The 20,119-nt window shown below is 39.1% G+C and overlaps 1 protein-coding gene across 1 annotated transcript in view; it reads right to left on the bottom strand.

The window, feature by feature from the left end:
• LRP1B (LDL receptor related protein 1B) overlaps positions 1-20,119 on the bottom strand; it is a 631,173-nt gene that overhangs the window by 272,366 nt on the left and 338,688 nt on the right. The window contains exons 4-6 of the mRNA XM_071746448.1: positions 12,711-12,830; positions 11,243-11,371; positions 4,736-4,993 (exon numbers count right to left, since the gene is read on the bottom strand). Coding sequence (XP_071602549.1) covers positions 4,736-4,993; positions 11,243-11,371; positions 12,711-12,830 — 507 coding nt within the window. The remainder of the gene's footprint in view (positions 1-4,735; positions 4,994-11,242; positions 11,372-12,710; positions 12,831-20,119) is intronic.

The following is a 20,119-nucleotide window of genomic DNA, read 5'->3' as shown; positions in this document are numbered from 1 at the left end:
CTGTATCAGAAACAGCGTCACCAGCAGGTCCAAGGAGGTGATTCTGCCCCTGTACTCAGCCCTGGTAAGGCCACACCTTGAGTACTGTGTTCAATTCTGGGCCCCTCAGTTCAAGAAGGAGATTGAGGTCCTCGAACAGGTCCAAAGGAGGGCAACCAGGCTGGTGAAGGGACTCGAACACAGATCCTATGAGGAGAGGCTGAGGGAGCTGGGGCTGTTCAGCCTGAAGAAGAGGAGGCTCAGGGGAGACCTCATTGCTCTCTACAACTCCCTGAAAGGAGGATGGAGCCAGGCGGGGGTTGGTCTCTTTTCCCAGGCAACTCTCAGCAAGACAAGAGGGCATGGTCTTAAATTGTGCCGGGGGAAGTTCAGATTGGATATTAGAAAGAATTTTTTCACGGAAAGGGTGATCAGACATTGGAACGGGCTGCCTGAGGAGGTGGTGGACTCTTCGTCCCTGGAGACATTTAAAAAGCGACTCGATATGGCACTCAGTGCCATAGTCTAGCGACTGTGGCAGTAGTTGTTCAAGGGTTGGACTCGATGATCTCTGGGGTCCCTTCCAACCCAGCCTATTCTATGATTCTATGAAAGGAACTGACCCTGCTTCCCCTGTCACCCTCTCAGCACAGCAGGAAACGGCCCTAACTGATACTGGTCAGGCGATTTCTCAGCGCTGTGTGGATAGCGGCAATATAGATTTGCCCATAGACTTGACCATTCTTACAGGCAAGCAACATTTACTTGGAGCTCTCACACAGCATAAAAAGAAAAAGGGGGAAACTGGGCCTGAGGGAGTTAGTGTCTTAGAATGGATATTTGGGTCGCTGCAACCGAAAATGAACCGGTCACGGCGTGCTGCTGTAACGTGGCAAGTGAATGATCAATGGTGCCATAAACTGTTGCCTGCACAAACAGATGACACTTTACAGACTCTGGAGTTGGCAGCTATTGTTTATGCCTTTTTGTGCTGGATGGATGTGCGTCTGAATGTTGTATCGGATTCCTTGTACGCAGTCGGAGTCGTGCAGAGGATTGAAGATGCCCTCCTCAAAGAAGTTGCAAATCAGCAGTTGAATGACTTATTTCGTCAGCTACAAGCTGCCATCCAACAAAGAGATCAACCCTATGCTGTCATCCACATTAGGAGTCACCAGTGGTGCGATGGCCTCGGAGAAGGCAACGCCAGAGCAGATCGACTGTTTTCATTGTCTGTGCCCACGGACGAGTTCACTAGAGCGAGGGATGCACACGCCACCTTTCACCAAAATGCAAGAGGGCTGTATCGTCACTTCCAGATTTCCATGGATGAAGCACGGGGCATTGTGAAAGCATGTCCACAGTGTAGCCAGCAGGGACTTGGCCTCGGCCTTGGAGTTAACCCCCGGGGTCTAGGCCCGAATGAGAGATGGCAAATGGATGTTACTCATGTGCTAGAATTTGGAAGGCTCAAATATGTCCATGTCACTATTGATACCTATAGTCACTTCATTTGGGCTACGGCTCAATCCGGTGAAAAGGCGTTACAAGTGATACGGCATCTCACCATGTGTTTCGCTCTCTAGCCCGGTTCTTTCAACAATGGGGCATTAAGCATACCACAGGAATCCCTCATTTGCCAACTGGACAAGCAATAGTTGAAAGGGCAAATCAAATACCGAAGAATTATTTGTTGAAATTTAAGGACTTGCAAGACCCACAAGAGCAGTTAGGAAAGTCTCTGTTTGTGCTTGATTACTTGTGCGTATTTGAACAACAAAAGCCAGCGCCAGCATATGTTCACGGGTCGGTGGCCCAACAAGCCAAGTCCCTTGAAACCCCACTATATGTGACTTACAGGGACCCTGCCACAGGAATATGGCGAGGACCAGCAGAAGTTAAATACTTAGGCAGAGGTCACATGTGTGTTTCCACCCCTACAGGCACCCTGTGGGTCCCCAGCAAGTGGACCCGCCCAGCACAAGCTAACTTCAGCAACCCTGCTAGACCCAGAAACACAAGCTCGAGAGCAGAAACGACTGTTTCAAACTATTGAGTCATTTGTTGAGATATTAGAACATGTTTGGGAGCAAGAAAAGTTGTATTGGTTTTGTTAGAGGCCTGATTTAAACCTTTCCAGGCCTTAGTCGCTTTGTTTTACATGTTCGGTTGATGTTCCAGTTTTGCATGTTTTAGTTGTGTCATGACAATTCTTAAAAAGTTGTTTGCCAATGCTTCTAATATTATGCTTGTGCAAAAAGAAAAAGGGGGAATTGTTGGAGAATGGCTTGGTAAACAGACATGGCAAGGACACAGTGTCCTTGGTGGTTTTGTTACAGAGTTTGAAGAAGTAAGATAGCAAGTAAGCAAGGTGTGGGTCCAGGTGGAAAATCCCCAAGTGGGGGGAGCCTGCAAATGTAACCTTTCAGTAGTAGCTAATCAGTAACTGACTCGTAGGCATAATTAACAAAAACAGTATAAATGGAACCCTGAACCCTCAATAACGTTGAAGCTTGCTTATCAATCACATTGAGTGTCGACTTGTCTTCCCTCCTCGCTCCCGACAGAGGGAAGAAAAGGAAGAATTTAAAACCAAAACTAAATTTTGCAGTAGCCACCAAATGATCTATCAAGGTATGTAGGCACATATGAAAGCTTCAGTAACACCCCAATGCTGCCATGTCTTTGCAGACATTATCTCCAGATATATGTCTGGAAGAGAATATATTAACCATATGATAATTTCAGCATTGAGTACTAGGGAAAAAAATTAAGAAAACAAAAATCAAACAAACAAACCAGCCAAGTCCCAACCAAGAAATGTGCAACAGATGAGTTCTGATTAACCCTTTGGAAGTTATTCCTCTCCTAAGGATCAGCATGGTGTCCATGCTGTCTCTTATCTCAAATGCCCCAGTGAACCAGTCTGTTGAGTCGCTGCAGAGCTGTGAGCAGGACAAAAGCAGCTTTCATACAACTTGCCCCTCTTAGGAGCTTGGCTTGGGCCCTGGGGACTGACATTGCTCTGCTTCAGTGATCCAAGAGGAACATCTCTGGATGTGTGTCTGGAAAGAACATTCCCACAGCTCAATCTGCTTGAGGTGCTCAGTCAGAACTCTAAACAGAACTCCCAGCAACAGGCAGTGGAATGGACTGCCCGGTGAGGTGGTGGATTCTCCATCCCTAGAGACATTTAAAAAGAGACTGGATGTGGCACTCAGTGCCATGGTCTAGCAACCGCACCGGTGGGTCAAGGGTTGGACTTGATGATCTCTGAGGTCCCTTCCAACCCAGCTAATTCTATGATTCTATGATTGCTTTATGTCTCCAAACACTGTGTCCCAAATGAAAATTACACAAGAAGTTGGAACAAGTCTCTGAATCCATTCATGTCCACGGGAATCTCCATTCTGCATTTAAACAAGACTGAATGATTACAGTGAAGTTTCAAAAGACTATTAGAGACCTGAGGCTGATGTGTACAATCACTATGAGAAATGACCAGGTCATTGATTCCAGGCACCCATCATTTCAAACCCATCAAGCAGCTTTCATTGTACAAACAGATGCACGACTGCTGATCAGGACACTGCAGAGACTGTTGCCAATTCTGTCCACAGGCAGAGAACAGAGGGAGAAGAATGCAGGAGAGAACTGGTGAACTACAGAACATCCACCCTGATGATGTAGATAAGGGACAGAACAGACACACATACAGTCTGATACAAAACAAATATTGCTAAACTCTGTAGTTAATGGGATTGTTCTCCCTAAAAAGACAGGAAAATAAAAGATCAGTAGCAGAGTGAATTTTAAAATACACAGATACCACCACCAAGATTTTTAGAGCCCTTAGACAGCTAAAGTATGAAAAATCCTTTAAATCACAACATTAAAGAAAAAAAAAAAGCTCAGTAAATTAGGAAAAAGGCAAAAGAACTCCACGCCTATACTTTGCATCTTGGATAAGAATCCTCTAAAAGTATAAAAATCACATTGAGTGGTGTTAAAAAAAAACCAACATGAAACCAAAACCCTATTTTTAGGTGCTTCTTTTGTGTTTTTCCCCCTGTTTATTTATTTATTTTTCTATTCTAGTAAATATCTAATTACGAAAATTGCAGATTTTTTTTTACTGCATGTGTAAACAGAGAGCTGTCAGTTCATGAGACTGTGGCAATGGAAGAACACCTCCTCCACAGGATAACTGTGTTTCACAAACTGAAAACCTGATGGAGAAATAATGCTGTAATGCTAAAGACCAATTCAATATGATGAATTTAGTACTTTAAACATTTTCTTCATTGCAAAACATGTCTGCAATTTATTTCCAGCAAGTCAGGAAATACTTTATTTTCAAGAACCAACACATCTCTGGCAGCTGACAGCAAATGTGTTGAGCATGTGCCTCTTTAATTCACTGTAATATTGTCCCAGTAGCAAAGAATAATTTTCAAGGTTTATGTAGCACTACTTTGCCAAAGAAAAGGAAGCATTTTACATTTCTTCTCCTGCTGCACTGCTGGTTTTGTAACTTCCACGTATACTATAAAAACACTCATCTTTAAAAATTAGCAGTGATACAAATACTGCAACTCTTCCTGAATGTATTTATATGAGTGAAAAACACAGAAAAGCCTCACTATGAACAACAATATTTAATGCAAATCAAGCCCCAGGATACTTCCCAAGGCTACTCCAAGTGTTGGCCCAGACAGACACCACTGGGCTAGCTAGAACACTGTCAAATACTTACTGTGGAGATACTGGGCAACATTTACTATCCACTCATCTGCTAACTGGCCAGCTTTTGTCATCTTGCTGCACTTGAGCTGACTTGAGAGATCTCTTGATTCAATCCAACAAACTGTGTCTTCCTTGTAGCTATAATCCAGAGTCATAATTGCAGATCCTTTCCCTGGAGTCCGGGCAGAGGCTTTGCTCCCATTAACATATAACACCTCAATTGTTTCAGAGCTTGTAACCAGAAGAAGAGAAGGGCTATCAGCAGGCTCTAAAAACAAATCAAAGAGAATTTAAAGGGTTAACAGACCATTCACACCGTATTTATCTGTTCCGTTTTAATGTAGATTTTGTGTTCTTACCTGCATGTTTTAAGAGAGATAATAAATTGGGTTTGGTTTTATTGTTGTAACTACCATATATTCCAAATGACTGGTCTGTTTTATCCTGCTGTTCTAATAGTTCACAGGATTAAAGAAAATTAATTAGCCTAGCCCCACAGCTTCTGCTTAATTCCAAGGATCATTATTGCGACATTTTTCATGCCTAAGTCATAAAATGAAATACAAGTTATGTAAATTATTTCTATCCAGATTCCTGACATTTCTAAAAAAAGGAAGGCCAGGAAAATCTCCAGAACCTGAGTACACATGAAATAATAAGGTAGTTTTCATATAAAAAAACCAGATGTCTGTAAAATAGGACAAAAACCGAGGAGTGGATGCTACTAAAAAAACCCAAAAAACAACCTAGCAAAAATGACAGTGCTATGAAACCTGCATGAAGAAAATTATTTGACTAATAATACTTCATCAGCAAGTCTCTCTAAAGAGAAAAAAAAGCTTCAGTAAATACAATGCCCAGTGGTCTCACTCACGTCCACAAAAGTAGGTGTCCAATTGTGCTCTTTGGTACTATCTACTTTTATTTTAAAATCTCTTGCTTTTTTTGGGCTATGTAGGAAATCCATTTGCTATAATGGATCAGCATGTATTCTTTCTGAAGTGGGTTTCATTTATTCTTTTCCTCTTGTTTTTCATTCCATTAAGTATACTCTCCCTTGTAATATACTTTTTCCCTCCCCAGAAAACCCCATGCTGACATCTGCAAAACAACATTTCTGCAGCAGTCATCAATACATCAGACATACCCATGCATAAGAATTTTTTTCTAAATATCAGAAGGCACCTAACATCAAACTTACATGTGAAACAACCCCTTGCAGTGTAAGCTACAAGTGAAGCTCCCTGGCCTTGGGGTTTTTTGTTGGGTTTTGTGGGTTTTTTCCCCCAAAGAGAAGGGAGTTGGGTTCTTATTAAGCATACTTTTTTTATTATTATTTTTTTTTAAGGGTTTTTTTTTTTAGTTTTTTTTTTTAATTAAGCAAATAATTTTTTTAATTGACCTCCCGGATGGGTGAATTTTCACTCAACAAGTGGCTGGTGTACATCACTCTCTCTTGTCCTCCTTTTGAATTCTGCTACCAATCAAAAGGAGAGAATCAGAATTAGGAGTTCTATTTCTACAGGTGATAAAACCTCTCACCCCTGAGAGTTCCTAGCCGGATACAAAAGGTGTTTCCATCTGTATCCAATAAGTTTTGGGATTTTTTTCCATCTAAAAGCTCTACTCAACTTTTCCCTTTCCACAAAATCAAGCAATTGCCTAATTCTCCATTCAATCATGCCTTTCCCAACCAGAAGCAGTGTGAAAAATCATTTATTGTATTTTCTCTTGTATTCACTGTTAAGTAAGATACGTCCACTTTTCAGCAATCCATAAATCCTACCCAGGAGCTGTTTGCAGTTACCAAGCAGCACGAGTCTGAGGTTGCAGCAGAGAACCATCCCCTTCAAACAGACCCTAGAGAACCTTTCAGTACCTGATGGGGCTACAGGAAAGCTGGGGAGGGACTTTTTACAGGGGCTTGGAGTGATAGGATGGGGGGAGACAGTTTTGACGTTGAAAGAGGGAAGATAAGATATTTTGAAGATATTTTTTCAATTTTTTCTTGTCAGGGTGCAGAGACAATGGCACAGGTTGCCCATGAAAGCTGTGGCTGCCCCATCCCTGGAAGTGTCCAAGGCCAGTTTGGATGGGGCTTGTAGCAGCCTTGTCTAGAAAGAAGTGTCCCTGCCCATGGCAGGGGTGTTGGAACTAGATTACCTTCAGGGTCCCAACCAACCCAAACCATGATATGATTAAATACCTTACTAAACTCAGGAGAAAGGGTGTATTTTAGTATTAATGCCTAAGACATAAGGGAATTCTGAAAAAGAATAAGTGTCAAACCTCCTGAGCAAAGCTGAAATCAAACTGGGCTGCAGACAAAGGGATTGTAAGGACTCATGGCACTGCTAAGAGTTTCTGTTCCACAGAAACATGAAAAATACACCTGCAGTCTGGCAGAACTTATCCAGAAACTAGATTACTGATCTTGAAATTATATTTTTCAAGCAGCCAATATCTGAAATAATTCAATGGACTGAATGGATTAATCACATTTTTGCACAATTGGGAAGGTAACCTGCTCATTGCAGTGCTGCTCAGGTAAAGGCTGATAACATAATTACTTATTTTGCACAAAGGAGTAACCTCATTTTAATGATAAAACTACCAAAAATGTAAAAGTTCATACAAGAAATATTTAAGGCATGTTACTTTATGTTATAGTGCAGTGAGTACAATGCAGAGCAAAACCAAAAATTATTTTCAAAACAAGTCTTCTCCCTCACAAAATCTGCTTGTTTGTGTCTCAGGAACAGAAACTACAGAGCTTAAAAGTTTAATGGACAGATTTAGGATGAGTTACAGACACCTGACAGCAACTTTTTAAATAACTGGACTTCATGTGCACTATTTTTTCTCAAGATTTCTCTCTTTTATTTTTTTTCTTCCTTTTACAGGAAAGATAAGAAGTGAATAACTCTCAAATCCAGGAAAGTTTTATAATTCATCCCTCTTGAATAAAATGAAAGCATCTTCCTTTGAATTATGTTTAAAATAGAGGAAAAGATGAAAGACTTGAATTTCCTCCCTCCCTCCTCTTGTCTCAAATACAGATCAATAAGTGATGTCACAACAAATCAGAAAGTAAGAGGGTTTGGTCTGCCAGCAGTCCTGCTTCTCACCTGGAAGAAAAGCTTCAGAAATGCCAACATTTTTTTATATATACAGTCATATGAAAAGGATAAAAAAAATAACAAAAAAAAAAAAAAACAAAAAAAAAAAAAAAAAAAAACCAAAAAAAAAACAACAACAAAAAAAACCACCCAACAACAACAGCAAAAAAACCCCACCAAAACAAATCAAGAAAACCAAAAAAACCACCACCAAACCAGCATTCAGTGTTTACAGGCAGCTTAAAAAATCTTCTCCCAAGGTATGAGTTGTAAATTATAAGTACTTTGCTCCAAGCAGTATATGTATTGCATAAAAGTCTGAAAAATATTTTGCAGAAGGAAATGCAGTACAATTTTTTTTTTAATTAATTGTCAGTATTTATCCACATCATACCCCAGAAATGGACTGCTGATTTTCTAAACCCCCGAAATTTAGTTCTGTGAGATTTTACAAGAAAACTGTGCTGTGAAAACATTTTAAAAGCAAGGAATGTTTTCTAAGTATCAGAAAAAGCTTTTTGCTTTAACCTTTATCAGTTTATCCTGCTTTTTTTTCTGTATGACACATTTCTTATCACATGACACTTCTCTCTATATAGCCTATGCAGATATAAAACATACCAGGAACTTCCAGAAAGAAGAGGAGGGTTTTTCCCTCAGCTAAAGTTCCCAATTCAGTTATTTTTTTAAGTATTCTTTCCATCAGATGCAGACCTTGCAGTATGGGGAATAAAGCTGATAAATAAAGACATACAAAACCTCTGTTCAGCAAAGCTGTGTTTTGTTCCATTTTCACCTCGGAGGAAGTCATTAACTGCTGCTTTATTCCTAAAAGCAAGTGTGGTTAAAAAGTCTGGAAAAAAGCCCACGGTGTGCCCCCAGCTGTGTTGATGCCTTTTTTAACATCCTTCCCAAAGGTACCACGCAGCTCCAAGTTTCTGGCTACAAAGTTATTTAAATCAGCTGAGGAAGAAAATGAAGAATTTAATGAGGGATAAACCTTAAGCACCTTGACAGCCAAGCATGAGGCTGACTGAAGGGTGGTTCAAAAGTAGCTCCTGGGAACTTCTTTGCTAATTGTCCCATGCTACATGCAGGAAGATGCTTGGGAGGGATGGGCTCCACATCTCACCTGCTCAGCACCTGCCATACCTGGGTCCCCTCCTCCACTTCTCTACTCCCAAATACTCAGGAACCTCCATTTAGAGAGGCACTGGACGAGCTGATAGTTTCATGGTGCCTTTTGTGCCATATCCAGGATCTCAACGTGGATGGCAATTCCTATTCTTAGCAGATTTTCTGTTATTAACATTGAAAGTTTTGCATAATGTCCAACCTAACCTCTCACCTCTACTGCTGCTGCTTATCTTTTGCAGCTTTTACACACAGAACAGAACATTCCTCAGCTCATTTATTTATCAATTTGACAACTACTTTTGTAAAATAAGGAGAGAGCAGGAAGAGGAAAAGCTTTCTTTTCATCTTTACATTATTTTGGCTTTTTAAGTAAAAAAAAAAAAAAATTTTTTTAAGTGCTCTTTTTGTCCCCTTTAGACACTACATTTTTTTTTTCCTGGGTTGAGTTCTACTGATCCACAGCTGCCTTCTGTGGTGCCCCTCAGATCCCAGCTGAGTGTAGAGCAAGTAGCAGGATTACTTCATATGTCATGGAAGCAATAATTCTCCTTATACATCCCAGAATAGCACCTCTCCCCTGCACATTATTGTGATTATAGGGATTCATTTTTGCCTTGTGATCCATTACACATTTGAGATACTTTTCACCAGCCAGTTTGTGCAGGGCCACATGTCACTTTTGTCCCTAATCAAACCTCATTCTACATGTCAGAAACTTGGGAAAAGCAGTTTGTATGATGAGTAAAGATACCAATGTAAGGGTAAGGGTATAGGAAAGTCACCTGCTGGTACATGGAAATTCCATTATTTTCCAAAGCCAGCCCCAGAGAAGCAACATAAGCTCTTACAAGTCACTGCAGCATGAGCAGAGCCCTGTGATGAGAATTTCTACATTACTGTGTCAGGAATATTTTTACCTCTGAGCCATGTGAAATGCTTGGCCCAGGGGTTCCTTGTAGTGATAATTTAGTCTAGCATAAACTCAAGGAAAAGTTGTGTTTAAACACAAAACCAGTGTAATGTGCAACACTCCTTTGTTTGCAGCACCCTCATCTTGATTTGTGCCATTCTGCAGGGTTTCCCTCTTGAAAATAACAGAGAAGATGAAAACTACCATAAAATAAACATAATGAAGAGAGACAGAGGAATAGTTCTCTGCTAATTTGATTCATTTCATCAAGCCCACCAAGACACTGACAGCTCACTTCAACACTCAGTTCTTACACAGTCTGCTGGATCTAAGAAGGGAAACTCAGAGGTTTGCCTCAAGCCCAGTACTGGCACCATGAGGTTTTTCTGGAATTGCATTATTGATTTTCATATAGTGGAGGAAGAAGAATATTAAAATATTTTTACTTTGTATAGAGTTTCTTATCTCACAATACCTTTGCTATAGATTTTTAAAAATTGCTCAGCTATGTTCTGTGTATCAATACAAAACTTGTTATAAGCAATAAGAAGCTCTGTAACTTTTACTGGTGCTCTAGTCAGAACATATTGAGAAATGTTATTTCCATGAGGAAGAAAAAAACCAGTAGACCTACCCATTTTCTGATAGCAAAATAACTACAAAAAGGAAGACTCAAAAATATATATAACAAACACAGCTTTATACCGGGGTGTTGAATCACTGTGGATATTGAGCAATTGCTTCAAGAACTTCTGGGGATTTTTTCACATAAAATTCATTCAATTTGCTGAGTAAGAAAATAGTGTGTACAAACCAGCTTCATTAAGCACAATTCACTAATTTCCTCAAATACCCAATTTATGATTACAAATGAAAACAAGCACTAAGGAACAAAAAGCTTAATGTGAGTATGTGTATCACAAAATTCACCTCTTGGGATATTGGAAAAACAGAATAATCTCAAGGCTTCTTTTATCCTATGGGTAAAATTACTTCATGAACATTTCCTCTGCATTCTCCCTATCTCTGTTGTCTTCCCAGAGTAAACAGCCTGTTTTATTTGAGGAGAATCTTTGGTTTATTTATGAACAGGGAAAAGGGGAATTGTTCTCATCTTGGTTAAATTGAGTCTTTCACTTTAACTAATAATTACCAGATAATAACTTCTAATATTTCCCTTGGAGCATTCTCATAATACATGAAAAGTTTTTCTAGGGTTGTGGAGTGGCTCTTTGTGGTGGAGTGAAGTAAAGTTCATCTTTTCTGTCTTTGTCTCTCTTTCATATGTAACCTCTAGATAGGATGAAATCACCCAGTACTTGCATTAAGGTAAAAACATGTTAAAACTTACCATTTTTGGCATTGCAGGATTTGTTATCAGGCTGAAGCACATAACCCTCCACACAGCTGCACATGTATGATCCATCTTTATTTATACACAGCTGGCTGCAGCTCCCATAGGTATCACATTCATTCAGATCTAACAGGATATTAATGAGATCTTGTTTAAGGATTAGGGGAAAAAAAGGGATTCAACAAAAATGCAGAATTCTAAGAGAAAAGTTGAAGTATTGAAGCCATTATGGTATGATGCTTTATGCTTTCCATCTCAAGCCCTGGCCTTATCATGGATGTTGGCTGTTGAAATCACTCCAATTACCAAACAGAAGGCTAGGAGTTCTCAAGTTTAATAACTATTAATTTTGAAAGAAAAAAACCCTTTCATTATTTCAAGTAGTATCCAATGTTTATGTCATATTAGGGAGCCATTTGATTTCTTGCTAGTACTGGAGACCACTGGTTATCATGTTTGATGAATGAAGCAACATTTCAAGAGAGAAAATAATTGATTATCCTCCTCAACCTATTTATTCTGGAAATATCTTCTAGCCCCTTAAATGAACTGTCACAGTTTCTACATTAAACCATCATCCACTACATCAAAAACTATACATTTCTCTAATAAATATAAAGAACAATTTTCTCAACTAGGGTACGCAGGCATAATGCCATAAAATCAAGATATGCTATTTAACAGTGGTTGAGGGTTTAAGTAATAAATTGACATTAAAAAAAAATGCTGCTGAGATTATTTCCTCTGATATATTTTCAATCACAAAACATGACAACCATAGAGTAAAAGAACTTATAATAAATTACATCTACGTGGAATCTGGCTTAGCACCATTACTTGGAGAGAGAAGTGATTGGTAGTGAGCCTGTATACAAGGCAGCAGACCTCTAATATGCTTATTTAAAGAGAGAAAAAAATTAAACAAGAAACAAATGCCTGGATAGAGAATTAAGAAGCCATATATGTCAAAAACAGAAAAAAAAAAAAAAAAAAAAAAAAAAAAAAAAAAAAAAAAAAAAAAAAAAAGAACACCAATCTCATTCTACAATTAATTACACCAAAATAACATTCCAAGATAAACTGTATGCTCTGGGAGTGCTCATTTATCAAATTGTAATCTAAGTGTGACTTGAGAGGCATGAAGCAAAACACTCCAAGTTTTCCAGGGCCTCCTGACAGTGAGATCTGGAGAGCAGCTCCTACAAATGAGCTCTGAGCTTGTCTGAGCAGCAGCAAACCCTCCCCACCTGCTCCATGGGTTGCTCTGCTGAGGATGCTCTGCTTCCAGTTTCGGATAAATGGTTCCTGCTGGGGCACTGGTGTCACTGGGAGCACAAAGGAGTAAGCAGGGAGGGCCTGACTCTAATTTTTGGAGGGGTTCTTTTGCCTGATCCTACAAGCCCCCTGCTCCTGGCAGCCATCAGGGAACCAGCAGTGTTTAGGTTCCAGCCTGCTTCTTTTTTACCTGTGCAGGTTCTTCCATCACTGCTGGTTTCATACCCATCAGCACAGTAACACCTGGTGCCATTCCTGGTAATGGCACATTTGTATTGGCAGTTCATCTGCTGGCATTTGGGCAGCAATTCTGTAAATAAAATTAAATAGAGGAAAATGTTACTAAATGTTTTTATTATTTCTAAATTGAGAACTTGAGAAACTTTTATCCGTATCTAAGTGCATGGCTCAGGAAAGAAACACCACCCCCATTTAGCTGGTTTTGGAAATATACTTATGACATCTAATCTGTTGCAAACTGTTTGCTTTCAAAATTGCATTTCAGCAAGTTAATAAATAGAAATCAGCATTTTATTTCTATCAAAAGTTGCTCACAAGCTTTTTATCAAGGTGTGCTGTTGCTCTGCTTAGAAATGCATTTTTTGCACAGTTGTTTTTAGTCAAAGCAATGATTTGGGGGAAAAAAAAACAAAACACCAAAGCTCAAACAGTTAGATTATAGTTATAAAAAACAGCCATGGTTATGAGAAAGGTTTCAACATCCATGTCTTTCCTATTTGTCATATCAATTGATTTTCTATCTTTTTAAAGCTTGTTTTGATTTACCCATACACATACAGCCTTCACAGCAATCAATGGAAATATATTTGGAAATACAAAATAATTTGGAAATACATTTACATCAGACATGTAATATTGGATAAGCAAGGGACATTATATATATTATTACTACTAAAGTCCTTCTTAGGATCTGTTGCTTAAATACATACCATCAGCACAAGGCATGATGCTAACAACCAGATGAAATATTGTCAAAACATATACTGTAATGATTTCCAGCATGAAAAAGCACAAAAAAACCCCTGAAAAAAAACCCTCAAACACTTTGCAGCTGTACATGGGTGACATGAAGCAAGAATTTTGCTGATAAAATAAATAGTATTTTACTGAGCAACATTTTTTTCCTCCAGGAAAATAAGAAAAGGATAGAGGATAAAAACACTTTAAGAGTTGATCTGAAAATATTTTTCAAACCTATATGCAAATGCATCAGAAAACAACCTGAAAATGGACAAACAAGGTTCTGTTACAGGGCTTGCTGAAAGTAACTGGCTATGTCCTGACAAAAAAAGAGAGATCTGTATTTTAATATGTGGGCAGCTTTAATCTGTCTGATCATTATTCATTAAGTTCTTCTTGGCAGCAGAATAAAAATTAATATGAAGAAGTGTCTGCATCAGCATCTGAGCCCTGGGGCTTCAATTCTGGAATGTCTGCTGGTGTTAAAATGAAGCTGAAATTTTGGGAGAAAAGTAAATGTAGCTGGCACCCAAAGTTACTACTTATGATAATATAACTATTCTAAAAATAAGGAGGTTTCACAGAGTTATCACAGGGCACTGCCCAGAATTCTGTACTCCATATAGGCTACAGGGTGATTAGCAGCTGATAAATCATCCCCTGTCTAAATCTGCCCATTTTTCAAGTGGTTTGTAAGTTATTTTTTTACCTTTTGCACCCTTGAGAACAGGAAGATAATATATTCTGGGGACCATAGCTTGTTTTGTGGTTTCCCATCCCTAGTCCAGTCCTTAAGTCCATTACACCATTCCAAGAAAAAGTCCCACTCAGAATTCCCCTAGAAGGGGATGAGGCATGGAGCTGGAGCAGAGGCTGATTAGATGGTTTCTGTTTATTTTATATCTTTATCTGAACAAAATCGACCTAAACATTTCATTTTCTAAGCAAACACGGATCAACCATTCTTTGCAACCTATTATTTTCTTCCTCAAATATTTGTCTGGTGCTATACAGCCAGGAGCTTTACAGGATAATAACTGTTTGACTCACAAACAGGACTTGGCTTCTTTGCCCTCTTTCCATAATGGATGCAGACACCCAGGAGCTTCAACCAGAATAATGGGACCTGCCCACAGCTGGCAAAAGGCTGCTGGAGAATGGCAAAAAAAACTGGCACGTGAGATTCATTATGGGAAAAATAATTTTAAAAGTCTATCTGTTCATACTACTTCTAAAATCTGCTGTATTTCATTGATTTTAAATCACTGCAAGCATTTTAACAACAAAACAGTTTCATTTTCCTTGCAGTTTAGTGTAACTGAAGTGCTGTGGATAAACCATTTATGGCAAAACTATATCTCATCCCTCATTCTTCCCAAACTTATTTTTCACGCTGTCTCTCACAACTCTGTCAATGTCCTCACTGCATCTGCTACACTTCTGCTTCTCTGAGGAAGTATTCTACTAATAATTCCTTCTTCTGCTCAGGCCCTCATGTGTACTTTGTTGTGAGTATTGACCAATTAATGAATAATTTCAAATTTGTTTTCTAAAATACATTTCATTGTTCACCAGCAGTAATGGTTTAAGACAGTAAAAACTGAACCAGGGAGAAAAGCAAAATTCCATCTCTCCTTTTATCTGGCTGGGGAAAGAAGTAACCTATTACTTGCCTCAAGATCTACACCAAAAACTACTTTTACCAGTTTCCCTGGAGGGAGGTGGCTGGCCAGGCAGACAGACAGGAATTCTTCAAACACACCACACTTTCCCACAAATTAATTTAAGTAGTAATGCTGACAGTCTGTTTCTGACTGCAAATATATCCCCTCCTGCTGTATGGTCCAAGTGAAAAAGTCAAAAAAACCCAACCCCAACAATGTTGATGTAAAATTTTTTTCATTAACAAATTAGAAGAGATCAGATCATGAAGTCAAAATATGAACCCAGCACTGACATTTCCACCACTAAACCATGTCCCTCAGCACCACATCTACTGGGCTTTTAAATCTCTCTAGGGATGGTGACTCTACCACTGCCATGGGCAGCCTGACAATCATGTGGGTGAAGAATTTTTTCCTAATGACAAATCTAAACGTCCAGAGTAGAATAGTCCAGTTGGAAGGGACCAACAATGATCATCTAGACCAACTGCTTGACCACTGCAGGGCTTCTCCAGAGTTACAGTATGTTATTTAAGGCATTATGAGATTCACTTTATAAATAGACAAATAGAAAAATAAATAATAAGGTAGGAAATGTGTTTTCTATTGTACTAGCTGCTTTATTTCTTTTATTTTAAGCAACTGATCCTGACAGCCTTTGGAAGAAAGTGGACTTGCCTCTGCAACTTTTTGAAGTACTGAAGGACATGCTGTGAAATACTGTCTACACATATGGTTTGGTTAGATTTTTAACTGGCTTCTTGGGAAGAGGAGAGTAGGAAAAGAAAAACCCAGAAGCAGTGCACACTGATATTTTTATTGCTCCAGATAGGAAATCTAAAGACATAAAACCCAGGGTGGATTTTATGAGGTCCAGGGACCCTCACTTCTTGTACTTCTACCTTGTGTTCAGGTCACAGTAAAATCCTGCACCCACTCTGCTTTCTCTTTCTCAACCTGAATTGGTTTACAAAGCACACAGGCAGTGAAGAATGAGCTTCACTGAGCTTTCCTAGTTTATTACAGCTGCAGAAACCTCTGAATTTGTCAAAATATGGTATTTCTGCTGCACTGAGGGAAAGCAAAAGGAGAGAGCTTTATAACCCACAAGGAGACCCACAATTCTAAACATGGAGCTGCAGAGCAAGCCAAGAGATTTGTAGAAATACAGGGCTGCAGAAGTAGTTGTGAGTGCCTTTAGGATGATCTATTTTCTCCAAGCTCAGGGAGCCCTGACAATTCATCCAGCTCTGATACAGGTCATTTTGTTCAGTGTTCTCTTTCTTCCACAGGAGGCACGAAGGGCAGCATTTATTTCTTCCCTACCTCCACACGAATGAGCCTCTCTAAAGCTGTGCTCCAGCTCTGCCATAAAAGCCACCCTGTTTTCTCAAAGACACCCATGTCAATCTCATGCTTCCTGACTTTCATATCCCTGTAACTCACTGGTATCCAGTCCCATAGGACAGTAGTCAACCAAAGACATGGCTGATCTCATCTCCCCTAAAGTGATACCCCTTTGACAAGGGCTTGGAGGAGCTGTAAGGCTCCAGGACAAACTGTACCCACAGGACTTCATAGTAATAAAATCCTGGCTTCATTTATTTCTTCTGTGTTCAAAGAAATACACTGCTCATCAGAGTTCATCCGAGATGAATGATATAAGGAACTCTCATCTCCTGAATGGCTTTTTAATGAAAGGATTAACCAATTGATCTGACTCCCTTTTCTGTCAGTTCCTCCTGAGCTGACATGAAGCTGACAATAGGTTCACAACAGGCTCTCAAAGCTTCCATGTTTTACCTGTTCTCATCAGCAAGACAAGCAGTTCAGCTTGCAGTTTCTTAATGCTGGAAACTTTTTAGGCTTTAGGGGATTGTCGAGTGTATTTACAAAGGTAACTCTCTTTTCTTTGCCATTCCTGGGAGGATGAAAGAGGAGCAGACTCCCATCCAGCAAAGTGCACGTAGATGCCATTATTTCTGAGGCACCTGGATGATAATAAGGCCTTTTGGCTACAGTGGGTTCCCTGTTATGTTTTGTAAGATATCTGTAATACACATAAATCCTCTACTGCTCTTTTTGTAATGACAATATATGCTGGAGAACGTAGATTGCTTTACAGTAATCTGAAAGTTAAAATTTACCTATCAGGTGACATTGATAATCCTCAATGATACAGGACTGAAATAAGTAAAAGAAATCAGATGAAGTTTCACAGTTCAAAGTGCAATATAAGATGCTTAGGGAATAACAGCAGAAATTTTGCTGTCAGTTCAGGATTTAACCATTTAAAGCAACACAGAATTCTTGTCAAAGAGTCCATCAGAGAACAATTATAAGCTACCAGAGCAAAGGTGCTTCGGAAAAAGGGAAATACATCCCTGAGAGCACTGGGATAAGTATTTCCCATAGGGAAAGTGTTGAAATCAAGGCCCAGGATGCTCATGAGTATTTTCTTCTGTGATGCAGCTGTTTGTGGTGGTGGTGCATCTGGCAGATAAACTCAGATCTGAGCAGGGTCAGAGAATGGCCTCAAGGAATAAAAGGAGAATGGAGAGCTGCAGTCTGAGGGGTGACTGGAAGTTTTGCTGTTGATTAGTGCCAGGAGATGAAAATGAAGAGGAATTATAGCTGCCATCTATGAATATATCAAATGATCAACAGTGGGGAAGGAGACTATTTAAGCTAAAGGGCTATTGGCAGAAGTACAAATGGGTATAAATTGCCCATTAATAAATTCTGGCTGAACATGAGAAGGTTCTTAGCTATTACCGTAATCAGGTTCTGAAACTCCTCTTTGAATGGGAACAGCAGGGACAGAAAATAAATAAATGATTTTGACATGGATCATGATAGATTAAAGACAGCATATGGAAATGCCACTAAAATATCAGAAACTGGGGTCATGATCCAGGGAGTTCCTTCCACTACTATATTCCTCGAGCAATACACGATCACATGGTAAAACATAATTTTTCATTATGGTACTAAGATTAATCTTTTTCCTTGTCTTTGGAACATTCCCTAAGGAAAACATAGGGAGCTTCTTACTGAACTAGCCTTCTAATTGTACTCCATGCATATTCTTATTTCTCTTAAATATTTGTATTCTTGTTGGCAGTTTGGTCTTTCATGAATTTACTTGATCTTATCACCATGTTATTCATTTGGTATTTTGTGATTCAGTATTCATACCCTGATGTCTAGACTATTCTTATCACACATAAGCTGCAAGCCTTTTCTAGTTCATTTTCTGAGCTTTTGAAGTAGAATTCTTTTACAGATTAGACTCTTTAATGTAATCTACCCTAAGTTCTTTGTTTGTTATTGTTGATGTTTTATGTGCAATATAAAGCTCCACAGTTTGCTTCTCTGACAAAAAAGGGTAGCTTGATTGATGGAATTCAATTGCTGGGCTGAAATAATACAGCATGTTTTTATCTTACATTTTGTTGGTCATTTTATTGGTTTTGACTATAGTACCATAAAAAAAAAAACAAAAAAACAACCCTCCAAAAATGGAATTATCTGTTTTACCCAATTTGGCCCATAACTCAGTTATGGTAGATACACCACGGCAAAAAAAAAAAAAAAAAAAAAAAAAGAGATGGAAATCAGAGATCAGATTTATAACCTTCAAGACTTCAAACCCAAGACATTCCCAGGTGGAAGCTGCAGAAAAGCCTCCAGCTTCCTTAGCCCCAGATGCCCATTGGGCAGTGCAGGATGTCTACAAGGAAAAGTTCTGGGTATCAATAACCCAGACCACCACCTGCAAAACCTGCATCCTGAACTTCTTGTAGCAAGTTAAAGCACTTTGTAAGCCCTGGGTATAATTGCAATCCTTTTCCTTCACAGAGCTGAGTCTGGACTGCTGGTAGATAACTCCCATTTGCTTAAACCCCAGAGTGCAGATTCTTTTCCTAAGGTCAGGGTCTTACAGTAACATATCCAGGACATAAGCAGAGAAATGATGCTTGAGAACTGGTTTTTCTTCAATAAAATAGTTACTGGATGAAGCCTATTAACAAATTGCTGTATTTCCATCCTTTGCCATTACTATCATCATCAGGCAACAGGACCACACTCTTATGAGCATCCTCTGAGCCAACTCCCCTCCCTTTTTCCTGTGAGTATCAACAGAACAACACCTTACATAACACTTAGTGACTGGTCCATCCTACTGGGGAATGCTGGATGGGTGTGAGGTGTGAATACCCCTGAGGCCACCCTGGGTAGTCCTTGGTCCCACCTTCTAATTGAGTGCTATAAGGACAACACTGTCATGGAAATGCTGAGCACCAGTTTTTGTCACATTAGTTACAATTTATAAGAAAAAAAAGTTGTTGTTTTATCTATACTGATAGAGTCCAACCACACCAGTAAGTGTCACCACACTGGGAAATCTTGGTCCATGACACCAAGTGATGCAGAAAGTTTTTCTTGAAATATGAAGGGTCTTGAAATATTCAGACTTCTGAAAAAGTTGGCACATGGATGGTACATCACAAATTATGACTACTGTAACTCAGCCCTTTCCCAGATCTTTCTACACACCACAGACTATGTGCTGGCAATCAGTTTAACAACTTAATGAATTATTTTAAGTAGATATTAGCACATATTTGTCTACTTTATGATTACAGGAAAACTACATATCTTGTATAATGTACTTGGCAGCTTGCTCAAAACCAGAAATGCTTAAATGTGATTTTTTTTCAGTGAAAATGGACACGTCTTGCTAAGTAAGTTCTGGCTGGATGTGATTAACAAGATTTTTTTAAAAATACATATTTTTTTTCCTGCTGGCTTTCTTTTCTTTTGTTTTGCTCTTTTTTTCTTCCTGCAACCTAATAAATTCAGCTGGAAGAAGCAATGTTGCAGGAAGAATAAAGCTTAAATAAGCAAATGAAATCTTCCAAATCTACACCCCAGTCAACACTCCTTTCCA

This window comes from Heliangelus exortis, chromosome 6 (genome assembly GCF_036169615.1).
Source record: "Heliangelus exortis chromosome 6, bHelExo1.hap1, whole genome shotgun sequence".
NCBI classification, from domain to species: domain Eukaryota; kingdom Metazoa; phylum Chordata; class Aves; order Apodiformes; family Trochilidae; genus Heliangelus; species Heliangelus exortis.
This window is presented reverse-complemented; position numbering and strand designations above follow the sequence as displayed.